We start from the raw sequence: 20347 nt of genomic DNA, 5'->3' as shown, positions 1-20347 counted from the left end.
CCATTGAAAGGAGTGATTACTGGGGTAGCAGTAAATGTAAAAGTTGACCAACTGAAGGGGAAGATTCCCAGTGTTTGTAATGCTCGTCGTTTGGTGCAACGCAGACAGGGTGGCGTGAGTGGTGAAACAGAAGAACCAATGTCTGTTCTTTTGAGTTTTGATGTTGAGGTTTTGCCCCACAAAGTGATGTTATATATAAGCTATCTTCTTTAAGCTTTTGTGCAGAATACTTTACGTTGTTGCAGGTGTCAAGCTTATGGGCATGTGGCAGCAATGTGTAGGAGGGAGGTTCCTAGGTGTGAGAAGTGTGCAGAAGGGCATGAAACAAAGGAATGCATAGCATTGGGGAAAGTTGTGGTATGTGTTAATTGTAGGGGTGCTCATGGGGCTGGGGATCAGAAATGTCCCGTGCGAGAGAGGCATGTTTAAGGTTCCAGGGATAGAGTAGTGCAGAAGTTGTTACATGCTGAGGCAGTGAAGAAAGTAGAGGAAGATGGGTCAAGGGGGAGGGATCTTGAGAGGAGTGGTGTGAGTAGTAGATCTGTACCAGTACAGATGCATAGGCCAACAAGTGATATATGTTTCAGTAAGATTGGATTTTTTTTTGCATTTATAGCAATGGTTATCAACTGTACTGCAGGGATGGAACATGAGTCGCACAGAATTGAGCTTGTGGTGGCAGCTGCAGAGAGGCATTTGGGTGTGTGAGACTTGACATCAGAATAGTTACAGGGTGTATTAAGAGGTGGTCTCCCATCCTTTCAGGTTGTTGGCCTGAGGTAGGACTAAATAGATTTAAATAGTGTAGTAGGGTGGTGTTCTTTTTAATTATTTGATTTATTTATGTATTCTTTTTTTTGTGAGTGTTGTGTTAGATGGTTTTGTTTATTTAAAAAAAAAAATTAAAGCAATGTATAAGGGAGTTGACCTTGGTGGAATGTCTAGATACTTTTTTCAATTGACATTTCTTTGTATATATATATATATATACACTGTATATATCCATAAAAATGATGCTAGCTGATTCATGATTTTGACTAGTTGAGAAACGCTGCCTGCCTCTCTCTCATCCCGACTCCCTACACATTCATTACTATGGGATTTAACAGTTTGAGATGGAATTTGACTATTGAAACAATGTTGCAAATGTCGGAGAGACAGACAGTAAGGTTTATTCTCCGTAGAGCTTGTTGTATGTTTTAGTCTCTGAAAACACTATCATCTAAGCATTACCTTGGTGATTAGGTCCCCTATTCAACCCATATCCTGGATCCGGTGTCAGAGCAGTGAATGAACTAGAAAAGGACTAAGGATCAGAGCTATAGAAAACCTTTCCTGTCGTGGAGCCTATGTATCCGCTCTCCCTCTCTTTAAGTCTCTTGTGTTGCCTTCCCTGCTCTATTCTGAGCTGCTAGACAGCTCTATTCTAGAACACCACACACAGAGCTCCAACTCACTCACCTTAACCAAAGGCCTGACAGGTTTCAGATGCAGGCTCCTGCTGCAATGGCGATGCCCGCTGTTGCTGCTGCCCTCTTTGTGTGATTCCAGGCCCGTGGGCACGTTAGGGGGGGACAGCAGGAGCTTTTTCAGCTGTAGGGGGACATGGGTTGGGACAACTGTAATGTACATGTCTGCCAATAAATCAATCAATCAGCAGAACATACAGTAGCATCAACGTGTATTATCACTCTTGACATGACTCATCCACTCGCAAATCTATTTCCCCCTCTTTATTCTCCTTTCATCCAGCGTTTGAACAATATAGCACTCAAACCGAAGCTGGCAGGAGGAAGCTGTGTGAATATGAGATCAAACGGAAATGGGATTCTATAGCTCTCCTGCGTACGTTGCAATGGGGTGGTAAGGCTGTCGCATTGCATTTCAAATGGGTATTTTACTTCCTCACATTTCCTTCACTACACTTTGAGGCAGCAGCATCGCATGTGAAATCATCAGATGATAGAAATCTGCTTACAACAACAATCCCCCTAAGCTGCACTGGTTTTGGCACAGCCTGAGGATAGCACCGGAGCGCGCCTACTGTAGATGTGAGGGAATGATGCGGCTGGTTATGTTTGGCTGATAGCTAAATAGTGTCTGGTCTTATATGTCACGTTTAGAGGCTTGTTGAAACAGATGATGAAATAGATGAGTAGAGTGCTAATTGAGTTGCCCATCCCTGTCAGCATGTGCCAACTTGGCATGGGCTTCAATGGTGCCTCTCGGTGTTTCATTGAGGAAGTGAAGGGGCGCTGAAGGTTTCCATCTCTGTGTACAAAATTCTGTTGGCACGCCAGGCCCATCCATGCCATGAAAGACTACCCTACTCTGGCCCACTTCCTGGTCTGCCTTGCTCAATGCAGCCCTTGTTCTCTGCAGCCCTTGTTCTCTGCCTGCTTACAACCTCATACACGCACACACACTGTCTTGCACACTCAGGCACGCACGCAATTTTAGAGAACGTTTTAGAGGCCCTTATCTTGGCAGTGTAGAGAAAAGTGTGATTTTTTTTGTTGCCAATTTCCTGCAATTCTACACATTTCTCCATGGAGCCGAGAGACATTTTTTGCAGTTTTAAAGCTAATTTCCTGTGATGCTACACATTTTTTGCATGGAGCTGAGAGAAAAGGTTCCAGTTTTAAAGTGAATTTCCTGCTATTCTACATATTCTGCCATGGAGATGAGAGAAAATATTGCAATTTTAAAGCTAATTTCCTGCAATGGCTAATGCTATGTTATTTTACTCAAACATAATAACAAAATCAATACTGCTAAATCAATTGTTTGGAATCTCCCATTCCCTCTGACTGTCTAGCTTTTATTTGGTGATTATTAGTTCTCAAATATTATATTGTAAAAATATATAGGTCCATTATCTTTCCGACATACTTTATATCTGCTTTTAGTCATTTAAAAGTTTACACTGAACGCCTTTTTCCATCCCGATTAATGTGGGGTAATTAATTCATTTCCCCAAACATTTTTTACACTGTTTGGTCTTAGGCGGTCTGAAAAAACAGGCGGCCCACCCAAGGATTTCAATGGCAAAAACACCACACACACACACACTGAGATCAGCTGCAATTACAGCTTCTGCCAGCAGAGGGAATCCTCCTCCACTCACACACCAGTGATGACAACACCAGGGTCACATGCAACTCCTCTAGGCTGTCTCTGGGATGGAAAGGGACTGACAGGCAGGGAGGGAGGAAGGTGGACTGGTACATGTCACCATGTTAAACCACATTTCACCATATGGATGGGCCCTTTTTTTAGTCTAAAAACAGTGCAGAAAGCTATGAACATTATAATGAAATGGTGGCATCTCATTGGCCATCATTCCACTCTTCTAGCCCATAGGATCTACGTGACTTAGCATGCACAACAACAGTTGCATAATACCAGTTTTTGCTAATTTTGTCTTATTGCTGTTATCAGTGCCAAATCCTATTAAGATTCTTAAGCCACCTAAGGACATCGTGAGGGACATGTAATCAAATTGGGAAGAATGTCCCTTCAGTAGGTGTGTGTATACTACTATATATATATATATATATATATATATATACATATACATACACTGCTCAAAAAAATAAAGGGAACACTAAAATAACACATCCTAGATCTGAATGAATGAAATATTCTTATTAAATACTTTTTTCTTTACATAGTTGAATGTGCTGACAACAAAATCACACAAAAATTATCAATGGAAATCAAATTTATCAACCCATGGAGGTCTGGATTTGGAGTCACACTCAAAATTAAAGTGGAAAACCACACTACAGGCTGATCCAACTTTGATGTAATGACCTTAAAACAAGTCAAAATGAGGCTCAGTAGTGTGTGTGGCCTCCACATGCCTGTATGACCTCCCTACAACGCCTGGGCATGTTCCTGATGAGGTGGCGGATGGTCTCCTGAGGAATCTCTTCCAGAACTGGACTAAAGCATCCGCCAACTCCTGGACAGTCGGTGGAGCGAGACATGATGTCCCAGATGTGCTCAATTGGATTCAGGTCTGGGGAACGGACAGGCCAGTCCATAGCATCAATGCCTTCCTCTTGCAGGAACTGCTGACACACTCCAGCCACATGAGGTCTAGCATTGTCTTGCATTAGGAGGAACCCAGGGCCAACCGCACCAGCATATGCTCTCACAAGGGGTCTGAGAATCTCATCTCGGTACCTAATGGCAGTCAGGCTACCTCTGGCGAGCACATGGAGGGCTGTGCGGCCCCCCAAAGAAATGCCACCCCACACCATGACTGACCCAACCCCAAACCGGTCATGCTGGAGGATGTTGCAGGCAGCAGAACGTTCTCCACTGCGTTTCCAGACTCTGTCACATGTGCTCAGTGTGAACCTGCATTCATCTGTGAAGAGCACAGGGTGCCAGTGGCGAATTTGCCAATCTTGGTGTTCTCTGGCAAATGCCAAACGTCCTGCACGGTGTTGGGCTGTAAGCACAACCCCCACCTGTGGACGTCGGGCCCTCATACCACCCTCATGGAGTCTGTTTCTGACCATTTGAGTAGACACATGCACATTTGTGGCCTGCTGGAGGTCATTTTGCAGGGCTCTGGCAGTGCTCCTCCTTGCACAAAGGCAGAGGTAGCGGTCCTGCTGCTGGGTTGTTGCCCTCCTACGGCCTCCTCCACATCTCCTGATGTACTGGCCTGTCTCTTGGTAGCGCCTCCATGCTCTGGACACTACGCTGACAGACACAGCAAACCTTCTTGCCACAGCTCGCATTGATGTGTCACCCTGGATGAGCTGCACTACCTGAGCCACTTGTGTGGGTTGTAGACTCAGTCTCATGCTACCACTAGAGTGAAAGCACCGCCAGCATTCAAAAGTGACCAAAACATCAGCCAGGAAGCATAGGATCTGAGAAGTGGTCTGTGGTCACCACCTGCAGAACCACGCCTTTATTGGGGGTGTCTTGCTAATTGCCTATAAATTTCCATCTGTTGTCTATTCCATTTGCACAACAGCATGTGAAATTTATTGTCAATCAGTGTTGCTTCCTAAGTGGACAGTTTGATTTCACAGAAGTGTGATTGACTTGGAGTTACATTGTGTTGTTTAAGTGTTCCCTTTATTTTTGTTGAGCAGTGTATATACAGTATATCACAAAAGTGAGTACACCCCTCACATTTTTGTAAATATTTGCATACATCTTTTCATGTGACAACACTGAAGAAATGACTCTGCTACAATGTAAAGTAGTGAGTGTATAGCTTGTATAACAGTGTAAATGTGCTGTCCCCTCAAAACACAGCCATTAGTGTCTAAACCGCTGGCAACAAAAGTGAGTACACCCCTAAGTGAAAATGTCCAAATTGGGCCCAATTAAGCCATTTTCCCTCCCCAGTGTCATGTGACTCGTTAGTGTTACAAGGTCTCAGGTGTGAATGGGGAGCAGGTGTGTTAAATTTGGTGTCATCGCTCTCACACTCCCTCATACTGACCGGTCACTGGAAGTTCAACATGGCACCTCATGGCAAAGAACTCTCTGCGAGGATCTGAAAAAAAGAATTGTTGCTCTACATAAAGATGGCCTGGGCTATAAGAAGATTGCTAAGACCCTGAAACTGAGCTGCAGCACGGTGGCCAAGACCATACAGAGGTTTAACTGGACAGGTTCCACTCAGAACAGGCGTCGCCATGGTCGACCAAAGAAGTTGAGTGCACGTGCTCAGCATCATATCCAGAAGTTGTCTTTGGGAAATAGACGTATGAGTGCTGCCAGCATTGCTGCAGAGGTTGAAGGGGTGGGGGGTCAGCCTGTCAGTGCTCAAGACAATACGCCGTACACTGCATCAAATTGGTCTGATAGGCTGTCGTCCCAGAAGGAAGCCTCTTCTAAAGATGATGCACAAGAAAGCCAGCAAACAGTTTGCGGAAGACAAGCAGACTAAGGACATGGATTACTGGAACCATGTCCTGTGGTCTGATGAGACCAAGATAAACTTATGTGGTTCAGATGGTGTCAAGTGTGTGTGGCGGCAACCAGGTGAGGAGTACAAAGACAAGTGTGTCTATCCTACAGTCAAGCATGGTGGTGGGCGTGTCATGGTCTGGGGCTGCATGAGTGCTGCCGGCACTGGGGAGCTACAGTTCATTGAGGGAACCATGAATGCCAACATGTACTGTGACATACTAAAGCAGAGCATGATCCCCTCCCTTCGGAGACTGGGCCGCAGGGCAGTATTCCAACATGATAACGACCCCAAGCACGCCTCCAAGACGACCACTGCCTTGCTCAAGAAGCTGAGGGTAAAGGTGATGGACTGGCCAAGCATGTCTCCAGACCTAAACCCTATTGAGCATCTGTGGGGCATCCTCAAACGGAAGGTGGATGAGTGCAACGTCTCTAACATCCACCAGCTCCGTGATGTCGTCATGGAGGAGTGGAAGAGGACTCCAGTGGCAACCTGTGAAGCTCTGGTGAACTCCATGCCCAAGAGGGTTAAGGCAGTGCTGGAAAATGACGGTGGCCACACAAAATATTGACTCTTTGGGCCCAATTTGGACATTTTCACTTAGGGGTGTACTCACTTTTGTTTCCAGCGGTTTAGACATGAATGCCTGTGTGTTGAGTTATTTTGAGGGGACAGCAAATTTACACTGGTATACAAGCGGTACACTCATTGTAGCAAAGTGTCATTTCTTCAGTGTTGTCACATGAAAAGATATACTCAAATATTTACAAAAATGTGAGGGGTGTACTCACTTTTGTGATATACTGTGCGTGTGTGTGTGTATATATATATATATATATAGTCTGCATGTTATCCTGTAATTGCAATGATCTCAGAGACAGAGTGAGTAGGGGAAGTGAGTGAACATGTAGGTATGTACATAGCTCGTTTCTCTCAGAGCTGTAACACAACAAGACCTTTGTAACCCTTTCCTTGATAATGTGAGATCTCTGTCTCTTTAAACCCAGTCCAAAGTGTGTGTCTGTTTGAAACTTAAGGAAGTATGTTGGCTTTATTGTGGACAAGAACAATAAGGATGTATTACAGAACAATAAGAGGACATACAGTATATTACACCAGACTTCCAAGTTCACTTGCATGCTCATCCGAGCACACCGAATAGCAGCCAGCCAAATGTTTCCTAACGTAATGAAATCCTATCGTATTCTCTGTAAAAGACAACCCGTTTTCTGTTGCAATCCAGAACAAGCATGAGTAGATAGGGACAACAGTTGAAAAGAAAAACATGTTTTTCCTGGAAGCGTGGTTCTGAGAGGAGAAGGTTGCAGGGGAGAGAGGGGTGGAGGCATCCCGCAGGACAGTGTGAAAAGGGGGGGGGGTTGTAACGGGGGAGGGGGGAGAATGGTGGAAAAGGGAGGGACTGGGTCACAGGGTACTCTGCATCAGGGTTGGCTCCAGTTTAACTGCTGGAGCTATAGGAGGCTGGGCTAGGTCCTAGGAGGCAGACATGGGCACAAGAGTAGTATATTACCCCTTTATGATGGCAAAGGAGTGAGAGAGAAGTAGAACAATGGGGGGGAAGGGGAAAAAAGGAAGATTTAATGAGAGTTGGGGAGGATAGGGGGGGTCAAAAAGAGGTGAGAGCCACAGTTTCTTTAAGAGACCACAGTTGTGGTCCAGCCAGGTTGCCTGCCGGTAAAAAGCATTCTTATTAGAAGTAGTGGTTGCTAAAAAGAATGGAAAAGCCCAAAATGAGAAAAATTCAGACCTTTGTTGCCTATCATACCCATGCTGTGGGGTAGTCAGAGCAGAGGCCCATCCAAATCCACCTTAAACAGTGAGGAAGGGTTCTTACTAGAGACGGGTCTTCTGTCTCTGAGCTCAGGGAGCCGTCACTCAGGGAGCCTGAAGGGAAGGGAAGGTCCTCCTCAGACCCCTCCCCCAGCGAGGGAAACACAGACAGCCCCCCCACCTCGTCCTCCACCATGCCGTCCAGGCTGTCTGTGAGAGCAGCCAGCAGCGCCGCATTCTCATCTATCTGGAGGGGGCAGGAGAGAGGGCATCAGTGAACGCACCACCCACTTACAACACAGTTCATTCTCATCTTCTATCTGGAGGGGGCAGGAGAGCGAGAGGGCATCAGTGAACGCACTACCCACTTACAACACAGTTCATTCTCATCTTCTATCTGGAGGGGGCAGGAGAGCGAGAGGGCATCAGTGAACGCACTACCCACTTACAACACAGTTCATTCCCCACTTCTAGGGGGCAGGAGGAGGTGGGGGTGTAAGTGAGGATACCACTCACATAGTTCCTTACAACACAGAGTATTTTGCTTATAAAATTCCACTCTTTCCCTGTAGTCTGAGGGGCGCCAACCATCCACACACTGTGTTGTTCGTTTCAACAGCAGCCATCTTGCTAAGGAGCATCGAGTCTGGTGGTGGGATGATAGCGGAGCGGAGACAGCCTACGGGAAGTGAGCGAGGTTTCATTTTACACCCCCCACCCTCCCATCTGAAGGTTAAATGAACTAAGCTGGGAGATCAATGGGATTCCACACAGGCATCCAAAACAAGGACCGGGGGGAATCGTCCCAATCCAACTCCTATGTCTCCAAAATCAATCTGAACAAGGAATTATGATCAAGTGGATGGTAAGGTGAAAATAGACCCAGGAACAACAGTGTTGTGTTAGTGGATGATGCTTATGAACACATTATACGAGGTCTGTGCATTAAGACAGATTGATAACGATCACAGAGGGGAATTCTAAGATGGGAGTCTACAACCTTATCATAGACTCAGACTGGAGCCTCTTCAGTTTACCACTAATGTAGTCCACTGTGTAGTCTAGTCCTACGCCATAGGAGTCTACAGCCATATCTCAGGGCTATTCTAGTCCTAGTCCCTATGTTGGAGTTCCATTACATAGGTGTGGGAGGGGTTGGTCCTGGTGGAATCCTAGCCTGGTAGCCAGATCAGTTTCCAAGACAGCACAAACAGATCTGGGACCAGGCTAGTGGAATCCTGAGGGGGGGGGGGGGGGGGGGGCGAGTGTCTCACCTCAAAAAACTCAGGGTCTCCTGTGCTGTACTGAATGGAGGCAGCGGAGATGTCTGATTGGTCGTTGCACCAATGGAGCTCGCTGAGGCAGTTGACTGAGTCAAAGTCGCTGGCGTCCAGCTGAGAGAGGTCAATGTCAGGGAAGTCGGCGTCCAGGCGGTCCGAGCAGACCTCCTCCTCCCCATACTGTAGAGAGAGAGGGAAGGAGGGAGTGGAGGAAGAAGAGGGAGGAAAGGTCACTTTAGACTCTTGTTATATCAAAGGGCGACTCATTAAGAAACACAGTACATTGAAGATATCTTATAAAATATCAAATAGTTTGTAAATTTAATGGGAAAAATCATCAGCATTAGTACGCTCATGTTAATGACACAGTGAGTAAACTACTACAGTACAGAACAGTGTGGTTGTCAATGACACAGAGCCCTCTGAAAGAGACAGTCCCCCCTAATTTCTCTGCACACGCTCATTATAACTGATGGACATAGTGATGAAACGTGCCACACAAAGTCACGAGACTGAGACCACCGCCTCCTAATGAGCCCTAGTGAAAGATTGAGACCACCGTCTCCTAATGAGCCTTAGTGAAAGACTGAGACCACCGTCTCCTAATGAGCCCTAGTGAAAGACTGAGACCACCGCCTCCTAATGAGCCCTAGTGAAAGACTGAGACCACCGCCTCCTAATGAGCCCTAGTGAAAGACTGAGACCACCGCCTCCTAATGAGCCCTAGTGAAAGTGTGATATTATATAACACAGTTGACTTGGCGGTCCACGGATAGTAAAAGTATTTTGGGGTATAAGCCAGTGTGAAGGGAAGTGATCCTAGTCACCTCAGGGGAGAGATGGAAACCACATTTCAAGGAGAGAGGGACAGAACAGGAAATAGGCTCTGCCTGTGGAGAGAAGGACATGGAGGAGACTTGTACTGTCTCTCTCTGTGTGTGTGTGTGTGTGTGTGTGTGTGTGTGTGTGTGTGTGTGTGTGTGTGTGTGTGTGTGTGTGTGTGTGTGTGTGTTGCTGATAGCCTTCTCCACCTGTTGTCTTTGGAATGCCAGAAGAGGGGACACAGGGTGTGCCTGCCTTTGACAATGCAGTTTGCAGGAGGTCCCTAGCGTAGCCTAACCACAACCTGAATATTCTGTGCCACAGAGCCCTAGCTATGCATCTTTGATGAGTGACTAACACTAAATACTCCAGCTCTGTTTCACGTCGCAACCGTCTCCGCTAACCAATCCAATCCAATCCAATTCCACTCATTTCATTAAACTGGCTTTGGGGTCAGCCCGGTTTCAACCAATCATCAGCCATCACTTCCAAAGACACTTTCTGGGGACAATGAGATGGGCGGTCGCATAGACACAAGTAGAACAAGTGTCATTTTGTCCTTTCTAACACATATTACATTTTCAGGACATAGATGTGCCACAAACTATCAGTGCCTCCTTGTCTAGTTAGTGAGATGTACCCAAACCTTATCACAGGAAGGATGTGTGTTCTCTTTGATATAACACCAACACTCAGTGACATTTTAGCAACTGTTTGTTGGATCAAAGATTAGGGTGTAATAAATTGATACCATTTATGAGTTCATAAATTGCAGATGTAGAGCAACACAGTTGTAGTGTAATGAACAAATGACTGGTTACTCAAGCAAACTGAATTCAGATGTTCTATGAGAGAGAGAGAGAGAGAGAGAGAGAGAGAGAGAGAGAGAGCTGTGGTGGCAGCCTGGCTGGTGTGATATCTCAGAAGTTGACTCATTCCCTCCCCCTAGCTAAGTTTACCCCTCCACCCACCCCCTCCATCCTCCTTCTCCCCCCTCTAGTCCCTCTCAGGAAAATAAGAGGCCAGGCTAATCAATTTCAACAAAGTCCAACCGTTCTTTATTTCCAGGCAGGCTTGGTCTTTTTTACCTGTTTTCTCCCCTCCCTTCTCTCCAGTCTCCTTTGCAGACTGCCTGGATATCAATCAATAAAAACATCCTTGGGCTCTGAAGGTTTAAGGTCACAGGCAGAACGGTCAGGCACACACACACACACACACACACACACACACACACACACACACACACACACACACACACACACACACACACACACACACACACACACACACACACACACACACACGCACACGCACACGCACACACACAGCTAACGCATTTGCAGTTACTTGAGGGATGTGACATGGACATGCATAATGACCCATTATCAGGAGCAGTCACAGCAGCCATGCTCTAGAGTGGCAGATTGAATCACATACCAGAACCACACCATTGCCTTATTTGAAGTGGATCTGGCCTCCAGAATCATTTAGTCATATCACATGCTGCTCACACACTGACTGTAGGGATAATGGGAGTGAGCATTAGAAGCCACTCCATTCAACTCAAGGGTCTTCTCCTCTGACACTCCACCCACCAATCCACACTGGTGGCCAATCAACTGAACTGAACACCAAGGCCACGTTCAGTAGCCAACCGTTGCAGATAGAAATGCCACAAATAGAGCCGGCGTGATTCCTTATTCTACACGTCAGGAAGGGGTGTTTGTTCTACTTAGCATATATCTATCTGAACGTTCCCAAAACGTTGTGTCCTGCTAAATGTGTCCCAGTTCAGGAATCAAAACGCAGGAATCGTCTAAAGCCACGTCTATGTGCCGTGGTGCGGATTGATGCTAAGTCAAAACAAGGTTTTTAATAATAATCAACGTATCAAACGCAGAGTAGATATTTTAGAGTGCCTCTAAAAGGAAAAATGTGTCACCCGACAAACAAAATAAGCTAGACACTTCGGTGTTCTAAAGTGGCATTAGCCACTTCCAATTAAGACATGAAAACAGTGTTAGCTCAGCCCTGTTAATTTATTTCACCTTTATCTAAGCAAATAAGTCCATTGAGAACCAATTCTTATTTAGAATAACGACATGGCCGAGGGGCATAGCAGGCCCTGTGTTGTGTGGAACTACATACAGAGATAATTATGCTACTGTTGGTAGGCTGCCGCATCGTTGTTAATCCAGCCATAAGATACTATCAAGAACAGCACCCTCCTTTCAGCTCTTCTGTTCTTATCTCTGAGTTCTTACTTTTTCTGTCTTCCACCTCATACCTTGTTCTCTCGCTCCCTCGCAGCTGCTATGGGGGACATGTATACCACCACCTCTCAAATATGTGACATCGACAGAAGGCCTAAGGTGACTAGAACACTTGGGGGGGCACTCTTTTAGATGTCCCTGTCTGCTTACAACCAACAGCCTTGATATGCTGCATTCAAAATAGGAAGGGAGGGGTGGAGAAAAAAAGAATAGAATCAATGCTTTGTTGAATTTCCATTTGTGTTCGCTTAGGCGACACTTTCCTCTCCGTTCATTCAAAAACGGCAATGACATCTATATCGACTCCCCGTAAAACTAATTACAGACGGCGTATGAAGGCTCTCTATAGCGTGCGTTGTGTTACATAAAACGCACACAGTCACAAGTGCAGTCATGTGCTACAAAGTCAGTGGAACGAGTCGCACAGTGCGGGTCACTGCTGCTCGCTCTCTCTCTCCCAAAGCACAACCATACAAGGACAACCTGTAGGCTAGTGAGGACAGGGAGCATTGACTACTGTTACAGCTACTGTTACTAAGACCACTGTGGTGTCTGGATTGTGAATGAACAGACAACTACAGTGCAATGACATCTTTAAAAAAAAAGGAAGAGGTCAAGGAGGGTTGTAAGCCAACTGAACTGACAGACAACTGTCCTTCACTTTCAGGTCTTCAAAAGAGAAATAGTAAACTCTTTAGCTTTGAGGTATCTTACTATGCCCATCAAAAGGGCTCAACTCCACACCAGAGAGAAAGAGAGAGAGAGGGAGAGCGAGCTCCTGTTCTAAACTCCTGACCACCCAGCCTTTGGGAGGAAGAAAGGACCACCCCTTGAGATTCAGCAATACCTACCAAGTCCTGTGATTTAATAAGCAAACGGGTTGCTCATTCATCTCCAGCACTTGCTAGCTAATAGGCTCTTATCTAGGTGCCCTGTTCCCTTTGAGCCCCTTGCTATCTAAGGTATGTTATATATAGCTGTTATCCTCAGTCTTATGACTGGCTCTTACACAAGCTGCTTGTGACGGGCCAGCCAGGCTTTAGATTCTGGCCATGCCAAATGCAGATGGGCTCTGCTCTATTCAGCCTCTCCAGGAAACAGACACACAGACGGCTAGACAGTTAGGAAGCCAGACAGACACGCATACGCACACGACACTCAAGCTGTAACTGTAAATGCAAATGAATGGACAAGATGGGTTCAATCCAACGTCATCTTCAATCGTCTCATTTAACAAATCCACAACAAACAAATAGCCGCCATGTCTATAATACTCCTCTAGGAGTCTCTGTAGTCTTTTCCTATGAGGAGTAGTGATGACTTGTAAAGTCTACCTGTGAGGTCAAAGGTCAATGTGCATCCTGTTAGTTTCCCCTGACCCTCGACTACATGACAGCTAGCCTAACGTGACTAATATGACCCATCTCTAGAAACAGATGGACTAACTGAATATTGACGAGAGAGAGAGGCTTTTGATGAATGAAATTCCAGATTGGCAAGCACTTGTCCTGCTTGAATTGTGACTTGTGAGTGGGGGCTATTAGATTTGTTCCTCATGAGAAGCCTCTCTAAAAGAAGGATGTCTCCTCTCTAACCATTTTTATTAACTGCAAACAGTCGGTTAGTAGAAGAAGTAGGTCAGTTAAAGTGGGATCTGGGAGAGCCATGTACTACTATACACTCAATTACTGATCGTTCCTGTCATGGCCATCATTCAGTGGGATTGATACGTAAGTCTTCCTTACAGGTCCAGTAAGCAGTTTATTACTTTGTTTAGCCTGGGTACAGTGTCCTTATGGCTTAAAAATGGAGTGCCTGAGTGCCCCTCTCGGTCCCATCAGACATTGGCTCACTTTCAGCGCACCTTTTATCTCCCATGAAGCAACAAGACGATTGTTGTAATTAGATATGAATCTTATTGAGCTCCTGTTTGAGGACCCAAGGAGAAGCATCCAGGAGTCCATCTTGCTAAACAATAGAGTTGGCAGTACAGTTGGCTAATATATCCATTGTGCCACTCCAAACTGTCTATTGTTTTGTGTTTTGTTGTGTTTGTTCGCGATGCAGAACTGGGGGTTATTGTCTTGGAAACCTTCTTAACCCCTGTTTATTTTCTAGGGATTGTCGAGATTTAACGTGAATTAGAACAATTGCGGTGTTTGGATTGGGTGCCCTTCCCCTGGCCACTGCTTACTCTTGTAGAATAGATCCTTTACACTCACCTAACCTCTATCCAACCCCTCACTGACAGTCACACTCTGACAGTAACATACTGTAATCTGTTCTCTATCCAGACAGGAACACACGCCCACGACGACACTAAATCTGGACTAAATCAGCCACCGGCTGGTGTGAAGAAGGGCTGATGACGATCGAAGGCCGATTCTGACAGATGACCCAATATTAGCTGTGCTCTGACCTAGAGAAGTTATTACGGGACCCTTGTGTTCCTTGGGTGCCCTCAGCAGTCACCAAACAGTGCAGTGGCCACACCCCTTTTGAATCCCATTTAACTGTTGTCAGATTAGTAGTCAAACTAAGTCTGAGTGGTCCTGGATGAGGCGCGTATCAAGTGCGCGTCAAGGACGTCCACGGTGCGGGGGAAGAGGTGGGCGATGCTGAGATGGAGGAGGGATGGAGGGAGAAGAGCACTGGGCTCTCAGGCACACAATCTCTCTCCACTAGGTAGGACAGTAATGGGATCTGAATGGAAAGCGGATTCAGTGCTTAGAACAAGGGCTTTGATAGTCTACCAGTTCATTCTGGGGGAGATCTTTGCATTAGAAAGGAATGGACAATAGGTTACCAGTTTAAGACTGGGGTTGAAGAGGAACAAGAATGCAGTTACTATAGTAACTCTTCCTAACAGAGTCAAATATCTGGTGCTTGCAGATCAAGTTGTTTCCAGGGACAGTTTGTACTACAGGCTAGTTGCAATACTTGCGATTCATCACCTGTAAATCCGTGTATCTGATGTTCTTTTCAATAACGTCATTATCAATTAGCGCCTGCTGCTTAAACCAACCCCCACTCAAAAAAAACACTACTTTGTTACTATAGGTAATGTGTCAATCACATTGTGTGTGCGATAGGAACCAACCATGCCAGACAGAATAGGATGGTGTACAGGTGTAGTATAGGCTTATTGAAACCAAGCTCCACTGTAGTAACAGATTGACACTTTCCCCACTCCTCCTCTCTCTACGACACAAACCTCTGGTTGCTGAGACTTTCCTGTCACGTGTCGTCCGAGGCGTGACAGCAATTATTTCGGTCACATTATTTTTTTAACCGATCACTTGGTAATCTAGGGCCCTTAAGGCCCTGTTTGTAAATCCTTAACGAGATTGGAGAGAATGGTGAAGGACCTTATCAGTAAGGGCAGGGCAAGAGATCACAAGGGTTAACAAGTCTCTTAGTCCGTCTGAAAATTGCGGTTTGTATGTGACGACTGGACAGGAATGTGTTTATATTTACATAGTGTAGTTGCACAGTCTGTATGTCAAGCCCTTGTCATTTACATTAGGTACAGACTATGCAACTATCATAGCCTAGGCTAAATCTCCATTTTGCGTCAAATCAGATGACTGACAACTTCCCTTCTTACGTCATAACTGGCACCTTTCCTCGCTTTGGTTTTAGAGACAGCTCATTCTGAGAAACCTTCCTACACTCACCTGTTCTGACTCTGATCCTACACTGACTACTATACTGGACCAGCTTGCACTCCTTCAGAACCGCAGAACTCCACCACCAATCCCCCGGGAATTGACCCTAAATCCCCCCCCCCCCCCCCCCCCCCCCCCCCCCCCGCCTCTCTACTCCTCTTCTCTCCTCTCCGGCGACGGTGATGCGCCCTGATTAATTACACTGCCTGTTGAGGCACAAAGGCCGACCACTGCAGAAAGAGATACCGTTGCTGCAGACACTCGCCCTCCTATTTTAATAAGCAGTATGTGAGGATACGGGGAGAATAACTGCAATGACCGACTTGGTGAAGTGCAACTTGGAGCCGGAGGTCCTCCTGGGGAGGTAACATGATTCAGTAACACTGGGAGAACATGTTATTAAAATCTGATCATCAATTATTAAAATGAGTATCTAAACATAAGATGGCAAAAGACAGATACAGTACACATAACACTGTGTACTCTATGTCATATAGGCTGTGAAATCGTACATTTACCTTTTTTCAAACATGCCAAAATCTAGACATCGTTTGCTAAATACTTTAGTCTGACACTGCCGTCATTGAATTTGTTTGTGGTGACGAGGGGCACAAGGCACGTTGTACAAAATAAAGTAATCAGCGGTTGGATCGTCTCTAACCAATCAGAGTATCAAAGCCAATAACACATTTTCAAACCACCGCGTTACCATGTGTGTTCTGGCTCTGGCCAAACCCATTGGTTTCTGGACCAATCAGACGGCCCCGAACGTGTTCACATCCGGTGAAGGATCAAGAAGGTACTCAGATCCAGACTCATCGCGGAGAAGAAACTAACAGCTGTTGGCGTGGCGTAGCGTTTGGCTGGAGCTGGGTAGTCAGGCAAGTTAAAATCTTCTTCCACTATCAACTGCATGTCAATCCTTGAAACAGCGCTCAGACGTGGTCACAATAAGACTGACGGCGTTTATAAGAAATACCGCGAGAGGGATGAGAGAAGGGAAAGCGTGCCATAATGTCTTGATACACATTTTTGATGGCTTCTTTTCTACTGGAGGACTCCATTCGTATCCTATGAGAGCGGAGCTTTGTCAAGTGCTGTCGGGGCTGTCTGCAGCGCCAGCCTGGGAGCAGCCAGCCCATCCAACAGGGTAATGAGATGGAGACTGGAGCGACCAGGGGAGTAGACAGAGACAGGCTGGCTGAGACAAATGGGCATGGCAGCATTAGCAATGAGAGCTAATGATCACCCAAAATGCACTCATATTTGTATTCCCAGATAGAAACACAAACAGCTAGCTAGTCTATTGCTTTGCTTACCACAGACACGTGCTCATTTCTGAATCCCTGCTGCTAATCAGCTGAATGTTTGTTAGGTGATATGACGCTAAAACGACAACCCAGACTTCAATTACCCAAAAGGTAATGCATGCCTGCCATTAACTGACTGCCTGAGTGGGAGAAGACTGGGTGGGGGGGGGAGAGATGGTATGGGGAGAGAGATAGAGCTGGCTACCAAACGTTGGAAGAGATGAAGGATCTGCAAGAGATATAGAGGGGTAGTCAGCACTTCTGAACTTCCGAGGCCATATCCCATTGCAGTGGAGGAATGAGACGCACGCTTCTCAAATTTCAACACCTTTGTGTAAGTTTGCTGGCAGGTTATTCCGTGTCACATGTTATGTTCTTAACACAACCTAACACAGCACAACGCAGTTACCTAAGGTGTTATTATTACCTGAAGAGGTGATGGAGGGTGGTTTATGTTGGACCAAGCCAGGACTGGGCTCAGCCAAACCAGGCAGATATCATGCCGCCAGGCTAGCTATCACAGTAGGGAATCTTAATGACCTGGTCGCTACATCCTTCATCATACACATCTCTACTCTAACCCTGATTTATGGGCAAAGCAGCCATTCAATTATGATGACGGAGTATGGTGTGTGACAAATCAGGAGCATACTAGTTTTATTAGGGCGCTTCATCAGTGACGGCCAGTTGGGCAGGTAGCAAATGCCTTCCACTAACTGGATTAACATAATGCAGCATAACAAACAGAGGGGAGGATGAGGGAGAGGACAGCCTGAGAGGGCGGGAGGAAGAGAGAGGGAGGGAAAGGAAAAAGACAGGAAACGAGCTTGGCCCTGGTCACCTCACATATCGGTGACTGCGGAGCAGACATATCACGACGCAGGGGCAAATCTGGCTGGGGTCCAGCTCCGTCTAATTCAAATGCAGCAGTCAGCGACTGCCTGATAGCTGATCAGTGAAGACGGCTTGTTCTGTAATCAAATAAAAAAAATGTGTTTTCCTCGGCTGAGTTCTCCAGTCTCGCCTGCGCGACAAGGCAGCAGCAGACACTGTTAGGGATATTACTAGGCTTTCTCAGGTGACCATTCCCCCAATAAGCTGCGAGGGCAATTCATCTTCAGGGCGATGGAGCCAGCCAGACCGCTGTGTCCTTGAGCTATGCTCTGTGAGCCATGTCTCATGGTGTTGAGGAGTGATGTACAGGCAGCAGCAATCTGCAATCAGGGCATGAAGAGCATGGGGAGGAATAGGAATGTGAATTGTAATTCATATCCACTTAAACATAGAGGTGAGGTGTCTGTCCCACAACACCAATACAACCATGTAATGGTGCAAAGCGCATGGCACACAGATCAAAGAGAGTCACAGAGAGTCGTCTGTGTCTCGCTTTTAATGGGAGTGAACATTCTTCTCCTCTGGACTGTCCCACAGCAACCCTGGCCTGCTGCATATGTCTCTCAGTTTAAATATGGAAATATTTTCTTGCTCTCTTGCTTTCGGGCTGCCCGTCAGGAAAATGTACTGATGCACCAGAATGGGGAAAAAATTAATGGCTTCACTTGACCAGCGGTTCCCAAATGCAGTCATCCAAAGAGTTGCATTATGGGTATGGGAACAGTTAGACTAGGGGGAGGAAGGGAAGAAGGGTGAGAGGGTGGGAGGTTTGGCACTAAAACCAAAGTCATGCAGAGTGTCACGGCCACCAGCATAAATCTTCTCAGGTTTCCCCGTCTACTGTTTGATAGTGGCCAAGAAACCGAGGTAGAAAATATCTGCCCCTCTATTTTGGGGTGCCCTGTAAGAACGAATGGGGTTTGTTTTGAAACCCAAGAATTGACTGAAGAGCCGCGCTGATCTTTGCCGCTGGAATTCAAAGGTTGAAAGGACAGCACTGAGACACAGCTGTTCTAGTCTCGCACACATCGTTGGCGGTCGACGGTCAACTCCGAGCAGACCATTTGGCTGTAGAAACACTGAGACACTGTAGAAACTAGAGGTCGGCCGATTAATCGGAATGGCCGATTAATTAGGGCCGATTTCAAGTTTTCATAAAAATCGGAAATCTGTATTTTTGGCGCCGATTTGGCGATTTTTTTTTTTACATCTTTATTTAGCTAGACAAGTCAGTTAAGAACACATTCTTATTTTCAATGACGGCCTAGGAACAGTGGGTTAACTGCCTTATCCAGGGGCAGAACGACAGATTTTCACCTTGTCAGCTCGGGGGATCCAATCTTGCAACCTTAACTAGTCCAACGCAATAACGACCTGCCTCTCTCTCGTTGCACTCCACAAGGAGTTACGCGAATGCAGTAAGCCAAGGTAAGTTGATAGCTAACATTAAACTTATCTTATAAAAAAAAATCATAATCACTAGTTAACTACACATGGTTGATGATATTACTAGATATTATCTAGCGTGTCCTGCGTTGCATATAATCTGACTGAGCATACAAGTATCTGACTGAGCGGTGGTAGGCAGAAGCAGGCACGTAGACATCCATTCAAACAGCCCTTTCGTGCATTTTGCCAGCAGCTCTTCGTTGTGCGTCAAGCATTGCGTGGTTTATGACTTCAAGCCTATCAACTCCCGAGATGAGGCTCGTGTAACCGAAGTGAAATGGCTAGCTAGTTAGCGCGCGTTAATTGTCATTGTGTTGCTGGTTCAAGCCCAGGGAGGAGCGAGGAGAGGGACGGAAGCTATACTGTTACACTGGCAATACTAAAGTGCCTATAAGAACATCCAATAGTCAAAGGTTAATGAAATACAAATGGTATAGAGGAAAATAGTCCTATAATTCCTATAATAACTACAACCGAAAACTTCTTACCTGGGAATATTGAAGACTCATGTTAAAAGGAACCACCATATGTTCTCATGTTCTGAGCAAGAAACTGAAACGTTAGCCTTCTTACATGGCACATATATTACATTGAACATATTGCACTTTTACTTTCTTCTCCAACACTTTGTTTTTGCATTACTTAAACCAAATTGAACATGTTTCATTATTTACTTGAGGCTAAATTGATTGTATTGATGTATTATATTAAGTTAAAATAAGTGTTCATTCAGTATTGTTGCAATTGTCATTATTACAAATAAATAAAAATCGGCAGATTAAATCGGTATCGGCTTTTATGGTCCTCCAATAAATCGGTATCGGCGTTGAAACATCATAATCGGTCGACCTCTAGTAGAAACCTCCAACCTTGTCAGGAGATGTCCGAAGACCTTTCTTTGTTTAAGACC

General features: G+C 45.7%; 1 protein-coding gene across 3 annotated transcripts in view; it reads right to left on the bottom strand.

The window, feature by feature from the left end:
* LOC139366142 (peroxisome proliferator-activated receptor gamma coactivator 1-beta-like) overlaps nt 1-20347 on the bottom strand; it is a 64723-nt gene that overhangs the window by 12197 nt on the left and 32179 nt on the right. For 2 of the 3 annotated variants that reach the window (XM_071103288.1, XM_071103290.1), the window contains exons 2-4: nt 9016-9201; nt 7806-7988; nt 1462-1593 (exon numbers count right to left, since the gene is read on the bottom strand). In XM_071103288.1, the coding sequence (XP_070959389.1) occupies nt 1462-1593; nt 7806-7988; nt 9016-9201 (501 nt within the window). Of the gene's footprint in view, nt 1-1461; nt 1594-7805; nt 7989-9015; nt 9202-20347 lie in introns of those variants that run through there. The other variant, XM_071103289.1, reaches the window with a different exon arrangement.

This window comes from Oncorhynchus clarkii, chromosome 14 (assembly GCF_045791955.1).
Source record: "Oncorhynchus clarkii lewisi isolate Uvic-CL-2024 chromosome 14, UVic_Ocla_1.0, whole genome shotgun sequence".
Lineage (NCBI taxonomy): Eukaryota > Metazoa > Chordata > Actinopteri > Salmoniformes > Salmonidae > Oncorhynchus > Oncorhynchus clarkii.
Note: the sequence above shows the minus strand (reverse complement) of the source record. Positions and strands in the feature narration are given on the sequence as shown.